Source organism: Carcharhinus amblyrhynchos, chromosome 18, assembly GCF_965287045.1.
Source record: "Carcharhinus amblyrhynchos chromosome 18, sCarAmb.v2.hapA, whole genome shotgun sequence".
Taxonomy (NCBI): Eukaryota; Metazoa; Chordata; class Chondrichthyes; order Carcharhiniformes; family Carcharhinidae; genus Carcharhinus; species Carcharhinus amblyrhynchos.
Genome location: NC_137341.1, coordinates 53,123,803 through 53,135,292, shown reverse-complemented (window position 1 = coordinate 53,135,292; position 11,490 = coordinate 53,123,803). Strand labels below are relative to the sequence as shown.

The 11,490-nt window shown below is 42.3% G+C and overlaps 1 protein-coding gene across 3 annotated transcripts in view; it reads right to left on the bottom strand.

Moving 5' to 3' along the window:
* Nucleotides 1–760: 760 nt before the first annotated feature.
* Nucleotides 761–11,490, bottom strand: part of abcc1 (ATP binding cassette subfamily C member 1 (ABCC1 blood group)) — a 108,877-nt gene continuing 98,147 nt past the window's right edge. For all 3 annotated transcript variants that reach the window (XM_080207035.1, XM_080207036.1, XM_080207037.1), the window contains 5 exons: nt 10,751–10,897; nt 8,998–9,156; nt 8,718–8,884; nt 5,647–5,841; nt 761–1,203 (listed from right to left, as the gene is read on the bottom strand). In XM_080207035.1, the coding sequence (XP_080063161.1) occupies nt 1,095–1,203; nt 5,647–5,841; nt 8,718–8,884; nt 8,998–9,156; nt 10,751–10,897 (777 nt within the window). In that variant the 3' untranslated portion in view covers nt 761–1,094. The remainder of the gene's footprint in view (nt 1,204–5,646; nt 5,842–8,717; nt 8,885–8,997; nt 9,157–10,750; nt 10,898–11,490) is intronic.

The following is an 11,490-nucleotide window of genomic DNA, read 5'->3' as shown; positions in this document are numbered from 1 at the left end:
AGAATGATTGTAATAAAAAGACTCACCTTAAGAAAGCGACTTCCATAACTACTGGACATTTCAGAGAGTTTCCACATGGGTCAGTTCCAGTCGCTAAAATAATGAAGCTTGTTAAGGTTGGTGCAGTATTCCTGAATGATTAGCTGGACATTAAAACTATTGAAGGTGCCCTCAAGTCAAAGGCACAAGTTCGCCCACCTAATTACTGAAAAGAGCGCTGGTTCCTTTCTGTGTTTTATTCCCCTTCAACGAATCACTGATTTCAGCCAAAAAGCTCTTCAGAGAGCACTTTATTGCAACACCATTTAAAATTGGAAGTTGGTCAAACGTAACATATAACAATATAGGCCGGGATTTTCCAGCCACGTTCCTCCCAAAACTGGAAAATCCCACCCAAAGTCAATGGATCTTTGCAATGGTAACCACTCCCACCCTGCCCCCCCTCCCCACTATGGCAGGCAGGGCAGGGTTTTTGTAATAGTTCTTCAGGTGTGATCTAACCAGGGCTCTGTATAGCTCACTTGAAGAAGGAGCAGTGCTCCAAAAGCACGTGCTACCAAATAAACCTGTTGGACTTTAGCCTGGTGTTAAGAGACTTCTTACTGTGCCCACCCCAGTCCAACACCGGCATCTCCTCATTGTTACTACACTTAGGCCTTGAAGTGACTGCAGATCCTTGAATAAAACTCTAGAGCAATGAATGCTACACAAGAACCACTTGGAATGATGTAATGACAAGATGTTCAAATCCAGTTACCAAGTTTATTATCTCATGATTTACAATATTCGCATTAACACAATTGTCAAAAATAAATGCAGCGCTATAATGCACTACATATCCAACATATCGATGCCTTGCACCTATTTAGATTTTGATATTTATAGGTACTATAAATATTTAAATAAGGAAGAATTTTTCACCTTGAAGAAAAAATTAAATCTATAAAAAAAGTTGGAGGTATATGAAAATACTTCTGTTTTATACAAAACTCCTTATAAACAGATCCAATCACCAAGATTTTACATTCAAGTTTTCGTTCAACATAATGTGTAATAACAGCAATTCAAGGCAAACCAGAAAATATAAATCGATATTACAAAAGTCCAGAGTCCACTGCCATTTTGTAGAAAGCTCCTTTTCTTTTGAGGAGTTCCTCTGGAGAATCGAACTCTACAATCCGGCCCTTGTCCAGAACCATAATCCTGCAAAAACAGGAGAGATAAAACTTCAGGAGTTGAGGAAAATACCCTTGTTTGTGATAGCTTTGAACATTGGTCACAGTAACATAAGAACATAACATAAGAAATAGGAGCAGGAGTAGGCCATCTAGCCCTTCGAGCCTGCCCCGCCATTCAATAAGATCATGGCTGATCTGTCGTGGCTCAGTTCCACATTCCCGCCCTCTCCCCATAACCCTTAATCCCCTTGCCTATCAAAAACCTATCAACCCGCGTCTTAAATATATTTAGCGAGGCAGCCTCCACCACTTCAATGGGCAGAGAATTCCAGAGATTCACCACCCTTTGAGTGAAGAAGTTCCTCCTCAACTCCGTTCTAAACCACCCCCCCTTTACCTTGAGGCTGTGCCCTCTGGTCCTACTGTTCTTTGAGTGGGAAGAGTCTCTCCACCTCTATCCTATCCATCCCATTCATCATCTTATATGTCTCAATGAGATCTCCCCTCATTCTTCTAAACTCTAACGAGTACAAGCCTAGTTTATTCAGCCTCTCCTCATAGTTCAACCCCCTCAACTCCGGTATCAGCCTAGTAAACCTCCTCTGCACTCCCTCCAAGGCCAAAATATCCTTGCGTAAGTGCGGCGACCAAAACTGCACACAGTACTCCAGCTGCGGCCTCACCAGTGCCCTGTACAGTTGCAGCAAGACCTCCCTACTTTTATATTCAATCCCCCTCGCTATGAAGGCCAACATCCCATTTGCCTTCCTGATCACCTAAATTATACAGAATGTAGTTTTTCTCCTATTAAGGGTACTGAGCCCTACTCCTTGTTTTCCCAATATCCATCAGCAACATAGACACCGAAACAAATTAGCTTCCTTTTTACTGCTATCAACATATACATGTAAAAACACTGGCTTAATCATCAGTGAGAAAGGAACTGGGAATATTTTAAAATAAATATTCTGAGTACCATCAAGCATGTTCACGCAAGCCTCACCGTTAACCCTCTCTGCTACAGGCTCAGTTTGCTCCAGCATGATCGTAGAATCCCTACAGTGCTGAAGAGGCCATTCAGCCCATCAAGCCTGCACCAACTCTCTGACAGCAGTTAGCAATGCTGCCTCACAGACCAGGGACCTCAGTTCAATTCCAGCCTCGGATCATTGTCTGTGTGGAGTTTGCACGTTCTCCATGTGTCTGCATGGGTTTCCTCCAGGTGCTCTGATTTCCTTCCACAGTCTAAAAGATGTGGGTTAGGTTGATTGACCATGCTAAAATTGACCCTTAGCATCAGGGGATTAGTGGGATAAATACGTGAGGTTACAGGGACAGCATCTAGATGGGATTGTTATTGGTGCAGACTCAATGGGCCAAATGACCTCTTTCTTCACTGTAGGGATTCTGATTCTGGGTATCTTACCCAGGCCCTCAGCATCACCCTGTAATCCCTCTAATCGACACATCTTTGGACTGTGGGAGGAAACAGGAGCACCTGGAGGAAACCCACACAGATACGGGGAGAATGTACAAACTCCAAACAAACAATGACCCTAGTCTGGAATTGAACTCGGATCCGTGGCGCTGTGTGGCACTGATGCAAACTGAATCCCAGACTATTGTCAATGGAGTAACATAACCGGAGAACCATTAAAGCAGTTGGTACTTTAGCCAACTTTCCATTTTTATTCCACAAACACAGGATAGAGCTTCATTCGGATCTGTTCCAGCACATTACAATCCTGTCCCTTCTGTTTAAAGGACACTTGCCACCAGATGGCAGTGTTGCTTTACTTTTCTTCCTATGAAGTAAAACATAAACCATCTACTGAATCGGAATCGAGCTGCGTACTGGCTTATTGCTGAGACAGAAAGCCATAGCAATTAACTGGTTTGGCTATTTTACCAGTGACGATTTGAACGTTGAACTCGAAAGAAAACAGAAAACGAAGAGTGGCGGGGGTGGGGTGGTGGTGGGTAAATGGGTGTTTTGTCTGGTTGGCGATTAGTGACTCATGATGTGCCTCAGGGATCAGTGTTAGGACCGCAATTGTTTGTGATTTATATAGATGATTTGGATTTGGGGACCAAGTGTAGTGTGTCAAAATTGGCAGATGACACTTAGATGGGTGGCAGAGTAAAGTGTGCAGAGGGTGCTGAATTTCTGTAAAGGGATAATCTAAGTGAGTGGGCGAGTGTCTGGCAGATGGAGTACAATGTTGGTAAACGTGAGGTCATCCATTTTGGTTGGAATAACAGCAAAATGGACTATTATTTAAATGGTAAAAAACTGCAGCATGCTGCTGTGCAGAGGGACCTGGGTGTCCTGGTGCAGGAATCTCAAGGAATTGGTTTGCAGGTGCAGCAGGTAATTAAAAGACAAATGGAATTTTGTCTTTCATTGCCAGAGGGATGGAGTTTAAAAACAGTGAGGTTATGTTGCAGCTGTATAAGGTGCTGGTGAGGACACACCTGGAGTACTGTGTACAGTTTTGGTCTCCTTACTTTAGAAAGGATATACTGGCACTGGAGGGGGTGCAGAGGAGATACACTAGGTTGATTTTGGAGCGGAGAGGGTTGGCTTATGGAGGAGAGACTGAGTAGACTGGGGCTATACTCATTGGAATTCAGAAGAATGAGGGGAAATCTTATAGAAACATATGAGATTATGAAGGGAACAGATAAGATAGAAGCAGGGAAGTTGTTTCCACTGGCGGGGGAAACTAGAACTAGGGGGCACAGCCTCAAAATAAGGGGGAGCAGATTTAGGACTGAGTTGAGGAGGAACTTCTTCACACAAAGGGTTGTGAATCTGTGGAATTCTGTGAAGCAGTTGAGGCTCCCTCATTGAATGTTTTTAAGGCAAGGATAAATTTTTGAACAGTAAAGGAATTAAGGATTATGGTGAGTAGGCGGGTAAGTGGAGCTGAGTCCACAAAAAGATCAGCCACGATCTTAGTGAATGGAGAAGCAGGCTCAAGGGACTAGATGGCCTAATCCTGCTCCTAGTTCTTATGTTCTTATATTCTTACAATCCAGGTCACAGCAGCATTAAACCCTTTGTGGATGTCTGGAATCAAGTTATTTTACCACTTTTTAAATGCATTCTGTGCAATCGAGACATTTTGTTTCCAACAGCGAATGTGAACATACAAGGGACTTTTATATCTATAAATGCAATTAACTCAGAACACATCACATCAGGACTTTGACTATTGCTAGAATTAGACTTATTTATGAGGACTTTGCTTCAAGAGCTCACGGCTGAAATCATATACCTCGACCTCAATGCTGCTTTCAATACAAAAAATATTTATTTTCCCCTTCATGTTTGTGTGCGGAACTTAACGTGGTTTTGTTCACCTGGTTTTCAGATGACGTTTGGTTAATTATTGGCTAGGTAGCGCAACCAAGCCCACATAGCAAGGGAGAAGTGCATAATTTTTGCCTGTCATTGAATATCATTTGTATTCCCATTATTTTGGCTGGCACAGTGATTAGCACTGCTGCCTCACAGTGCCAGGGACCCGGGTTTGATTCCCAGCTTGGGTCACTGTCTGTGTGGAGTTTGCACCTTCTCCCTGCATCTGCGTGGGTTTCCTCCGAGTGCTCCGGTTTCCTCCCACAGTCCAAAGATGTGCATTGGCCGTGGTAAATTGCCCCTCAGTGCACCAGAACAAATGCCAGAGTGTGGCAACTAGGGGATTTTCCACAGTAACTTCATTGCAGTGTTAATGCAAGCCTACTTGTGACACTAACAAAACAATTTTGAATCGAATTATAAAAGGAGCCAACCATACGTTCCTTTAAGTCAAGGAGACTTAAGTGATTTTAAGCCAAGTTATGAGGTAGAGATGCCGACTTGAATTTGTGTAAGCACAGTAAGTAGTCTCACAACACCAGGTTAAAGTCCAACAGGTTTATTTGGTATCACAAGCTTTTGGGGTGCTGTTCCCTCTTCAGGTGAGTGGAGAGATAGGTTTCACAAACATGGCATATATAGACAAAGGCACAATTGCAAGAACATTACCTTATGATTGTGTCTTTGTCTACATATGCTGAGTTTGTGAAACCTACCTCTCCACTCACCTGAAGGAGGAATAGCAGTCTGAAAGCTCGTGATTCCAAATAAACCTGTTGGACTTTATCCTGGTGTTGTGAGACTTCTTACTTAACCCAAATCCACAAAGCAAACACAGAGCGCATAGGAAGCTAAAATTAGTCTGGGGACACAGCTCGTCATCCTTCAAGTTTCAATAATAAAAATCTGTTCTCAGTAAAGGAGGACAGTTTGTATTTAAATATGCAGATTGGGATCTAATGACGCAATTGCAGTAAATTTGAAAAAGATTTAACAAATTGTATCTGACCGGGAAAATCACTTCCTGTTTTTGACATTGGAGAATGCGCAGAGGTAATTTTCCTACAAGCTCCAGAGATTATATCAGAGATGTTGTGGTATTACCGTGTATAATCCATGATGGTTTTGAGACGATGTGCTATTGTGAGCACAGTACATCTAGCAAACTGGTTTCTTATCGTTGACTGGATGAGCTCATCTGTTTCCAGGTCTACAGCAGCAGTAGCTTCATCAAGAACGAGTATTTTAGATTTCCGAAGGAGCGCCCGGGCTAAACACAGCAGCTGTCGCTGTCCAACACTGAAATCACAAAACATTTGCAACTTTTACTAGTGCCGCGATATCGCAAATTTAAAATAAACTCTGCCTTTCTGGGCAGGATCGATTTTAGTGACTTGCATGGTAAAATGCTTGGTAGGGAAGGTCAAAACATTGGTGGGAGAATTTCCAGAAACTCTTTCTCCCGCTCGCCCACTGTAACTTCAGCGCAAGGAGCTGTAAAATTTAGTGATCAATTCAGCACATTAATATGAGTGGATTAAACAGAATCTGTTGTGTGGAATACCAATTTATTGGACACCCTCAAAGTAGATAGACATGTCCACTATTATGTGAAATGAAACACATTACACAATTTTACACAAGCACATTACACAATACGGAGTATGTCTCAGGAAGTTCTCCATTTTGTTGACATACAGGTTTCCCAATAGGAGAGGGAGAGTAATTCACCCCAGATTCATAATGCTATTTTAATGTTTATTGGCTGATAATTTGACATTAATTCCAGTTTCTTTCTCACATTGGAATATTCTTCTTCTCTAGCCTCCCAATCCAATCTTCTTCTGTTTGTCCCTTAAGAGTTAGGAGACACCATGTACATTTATCAAAAATAAAATCGAAAACTGGAAGCTAGATATATTAATACACGAGGCTCTATTCTCTGTGGATAAAAAGAACAGGTGCACTCAGTGCGCCAGTTTCAGCTGAACAAAATAAGTGACAGCCATTTGCAGATTCATTCCCCAGGGCAACGTGTTGGCCAATCAGTCAAGCTGCCTGGTTTAAATTTCTAACAATGCTTGGCAGTTAACCACCAGTCACCATCAACTGGTGCATTCTTTCTCCACAGCAAGTGTTCTAGCAATCAGAATCAATGTGTCAACCAATCAGCTCTCTCTTTGCATGCAGCGCAGGCTGTTGTTTTCTCCCTACCTTGCTTTTCTTGCAAAGTGTCCTGATGTGTTGGACATGCATCTTCACAGCACTTTTCAAAAATAGAACAGCTTGCCCTGGTCACGTTTCCTTTGTCATAATTTTAGAAATAACTTACTTGCAGCTAAGTTTTATAAATGAGACTTCATAACAGGAACAGGAGTAGGCCATCTAGTCCCTCGAGCCTGCTCTGCCATTCAATAAGATCACGGCTGATCTGATAGTGGATCAGTTCCACTTACTTGCCTGCTCCCCATAACCCTTAATTCCCTTATTGATCAGAAATCTATCTACCTGTGACTTAAACACATTTAACGAGGTAGCTTCCACCGCTTCAGTGGGCAGAGAATTCCAGAGATTAACTCCCCTTTGAGAGAAGTTCTTCCTCTATTCTGTTCTAAACTGACTCCCCCTTATTTTGAGGCTGTGTCCTCTAGTTCTTGTTTCCTTTCGAAGTGGAAAGAATCTCTCTGCCTCTACCCTATCTAGCCCCTTCATTATCTTGTAAGTCTCTAAGATCATCCCTCAGCCTTCTAAACTCCAATGAGTACAGGCCCATTCTACTCAATCTCTCCTCATAAGCTAAATACCCCTCATCTCCAGTACCAACCTGGTGAACCTTCTCTGTACTCCCTCCAAGGCCAATATATCCTTTCGCAAATAAGGGGACCAAAACTGCACATAGTACTCCAGTAGCGGCCTCACCAGTACCCTGTACAGTTGCAGCAAGACCTCCCTGCTTTTATATTCTATCCCCCTTGCTATAAAGGCCAGCATCCCATTTGCCTTCTTGATCACCTGCTGCACCTGCAGACTGGGTTTTTGTGATTCATGCCCAAGGACCCCTAGGTCACTCTGCATGGTAGCATGTTGTAATTTTTCACTGGAGACTTAATCCAGAGTGACCATGAACATCACCATGGGTAATGGAAAAGCAGATGGATACATTAGAAACAGCATGTCAGTGAACCCTTGCATCACACTTCCTGAAACATACCAGCTACTTAACATGGAACTCATTTAAGTTGGGAATCAAACCTGAACCACTTCACAATTTGCAAAGATCCTTAAACAACAACTGAACTTGGGGTGATGCGAACTTATTTTCAAAAACAATCTTGTAAAATTCAGGAAATTAGAGGTTGCTATCTCAAACAACCAAAACCTGTTTCTACTATTATTATATTACCACTAGATTTTCCACAAGTTTTAACAGACTGGAATTACAGAATCCCTCCAATGCAGAAGGAGGCCATTCACCCATCAAGCATGTACTAACAACAACCTCCTAGCCTTGTAACCCCACGTAGAGATTGATACTAAAGGATAATTTAGATGGCGATACGTTGGCACAGTGGTTAGCGCTGCTGCCTCACAACGCCAGGGAACCGTGTTCTATTCCGAGCTTGGGTCACTGCGTGGACTCTGCATGTTTTCCCCGTGTCTGTATGGGTTTCCTCCAGGTGCTCCGGTTTCCTCCCACAACCCAAAGATGTATAAGTTAGGTGGATTGGACATGAAAAATTGTCCATTAGCACCGGGGGATTAGCAGGGTAAACATATGGGATTACAGGGATGAGGCCTGGGTGGGATCGTCGTCAGTGCAGGCTCGATGGGCCAAATGGCCTGCTACTGCATTGCAAGGATTCTGTGATTCAATCAAACTAACCTGCGTATTTTTGGAGTGTGGGAAGAAACTGGAGCACGTGGAGAGAACGTGCAAACTTCACACAGAAGGCACCCGAGGCCAGAACCGAACCCGGGTCCCTGGCGCTGTGAGGCAGCAGTGCTAACCGCTGTGCCACAGAATTATAAATTGAAGTTTACTTGTATGGTGTCAGGAAACATCAAAACTAAAACTGAGGCATTTTTATTCAGCAACATTTGATACATTATCTCTTTCAAAATGATTTGGGCAGAATTAATTTCTACATTATAGTGTTAAAGCAAATGCAATATACCTGAGATTCTCTCCTCCTTCAGAACATTCATGATTCAGTGTGTCAGGAAGACCAGACACAAACGTTTTCAGGTGAGCCAGTTCTAGAGCCATCCACAAGCTTGCGTCAGAGTACTGATCAAAGGGATCCAAGTTCATCCGAAGTGAACCAGAGAACAACACTGGGTCCTAATTAATTAAGTTCATATTACACACTTCATCAGCTGTAAGAATTACAATGTCATACTTTTGTTACAAAACTGTAATTAAACTTCAAATAGAATCAGAGTGCAGTTAGGTACCTGAGGTATAATAGTAATCTGAAACCTGAGATCATGAAGGCCTATCTTTGAAATGTCAATTCCATCAACATAGATTTGTCCTTCAGCAGCCTCTATTATTCGAAACAGGCCAAGTGCAAAAGAAGATTTTCCTGCTCCTGTTCTTCCAACTATTCCAATCTAGGAAAGATACAAGATTTACGATGAAATTTAAAACACATCTCATAGAGGTCTATAAAATAATAAGGGTCACAGATCAGTTAGATTGCCAACATCTTTTCCCAAAGGTACAGGAGTGTAAAACTAGAGGCAATAGGTTTAAGGTGAGAGGGGAGAGATACAAAAGTGTCCAGAGGGGCAATTTTTCCACACAGAGGGTGGTGAGTGTTTGGAATGAGCAGCCAGAGATAATAGTAGAGGCGAGTACAATTCTGTCTTTTAAAAAGCATTGAGGTAGTTACATGGGTAATATGGGTATAGAGGGACATGGGCCAAACGCGGGCAACTGAGACTAGCTTAGTGGTAAAAATTGGGTGGCATGGACAAGTTGGGCCAAAGGGCCTGTTTCCACGCTGTTGATCTTCGTGACATTGGCTGCGAAGTTCCGGCCATTCATGCCAGTGGGATCTTCCCATTCCACCGACAGCAGGATGTCCCAGCGGTGAAAGATACATTCAATGGAAAACCCTCCTGACAACGACAGAACCCAAAGACCCTGCCAATGGCAGACCACCTCCCACCACCGTGAAACACATGGCGGGTTGCTTGGTAAATCCTGCCCAGTGTATCTACAAATGGATATGAAAAATCAAAGGCTTGTACTGATACATTGCCATCATATCCAAGAAAGCAAAGCTATTTCTTTAACCTTGCCTCTACAACAATAAAACTTATAAACACAGACATAGCTTAAAAAAAAGACAACAGCAACATTCAAAATGCATGCTTTGCTAACCCTTCAAGACTTGCTACTGGAGCCTTATTCTTTTTTTTCCACATTTTAATGTGTTCAATATTTAACAACCTTTCCCCTCTCCAGAAACACTGACAGCTTTAGATTTGTTGTAATTTACCAGCACACCCTCGGGTTATCAACTAGAGAAAGAGTTATCTAGAGAAAGAAAATGCCAGCCAACTTCTGTGTAACATCAGTATCAGAATGTGGGCAGACTACATGATGGTAATTGAAGCAGACATGTCACATCACAACTCTGCTCATTAAACTTCAGATACCCACCGCAAAAGTGTCCCAAAGCCCAGATTTACACTCTATAAATTGAACTAATGCAAGGCTGAAATTGACAGGATTTGGGATGTTTTGAGGAATATTTAGTTGTTAAAAATGAATCAGCAGGTGGAGTGAAACCCGCAGTCATTAAATCTATAGTTAGCCCAATATGCAATAATGCCTACGGTCAATGACCATTTCATAGAACCCTACAGCGCAGAAGGTGACCATTCAGCCCATTGACTCTGCACCGACAACAATCCCACCCAGGCCCTATCCCATAACCCCATGCATTTACCTTAGCTAGTCCCCCTGACAATATGGGGCAATTTAACTTGGCCAATCCACCTAACCTGCACATCTTAGGACTGTGGCAAGAAACCGGAGCACCCGGAGGAAATCCACGCAGACATGGGGAGAACGTGCAAACTCTGCACAGATAGTGACCCAAGCCAGGGATTGAACCCAGGTCCCAGGCGCTGTGAGACAGCAGTGCTAACCATTGTGCCACCCAACTCTTGTATTGGTCGTCTGAGCATCACTCACCTTTTCACCTCCATTTATGGATACAGTAATGTTCTTCAAAGTCAAGTCAAGATCTTCTCTATACCGTAATCCATAGTTCACAAATTCGATCTTGCCTTCCGAAGGCCATGTTTCAGATGGTCGATTATCTCGAATAATCCAATGTGCCTATGTGGAATTATTTTAAAAAGCAACACCATTTCCAACAGATATAATTGCCAAAGTGTTCTTACTGCAACACATTTATTTAAAAAAATTGCTCTATGTTGAAGCTTTTTATCATCAAAGTGTTGGGGAAATAACAAACTAAATTTAAACCCATAGGAAGTGAAAGACTGTATCGTTCAAAATGATTTTATCAATTATTTTCTCCTAAGTCACTGAATGACATTTTAGCAACATAGTTTTGTAATTTTGAATTAAAATAGTCCTATTAATGCAGCGACTCAGGATGGTATGGTGCAGATCTAATTTGTATTCCGTTTTCCCTTCAAGTTTTTTAATTCTTGAGGTATGAAGTAAGGTCCATTATCGCTTCCCAGATACTCAGGGAAACCAAATCTGCCAAGAATTTCTCCTAATCTTCTATGACTTCGTATTGGTAACTTCTGGCTATTTTGACTGAGCATCAACGACAGTAAGAAATATGCATCCTTCCAACAGTCCTGGTAATCTATTACCATTGCCATTTACTCTTTTGGCTATTCCCACGGATGCAATGGTGCTAATGTTGGCTGGTTTCACACCTTCACACAAGACAG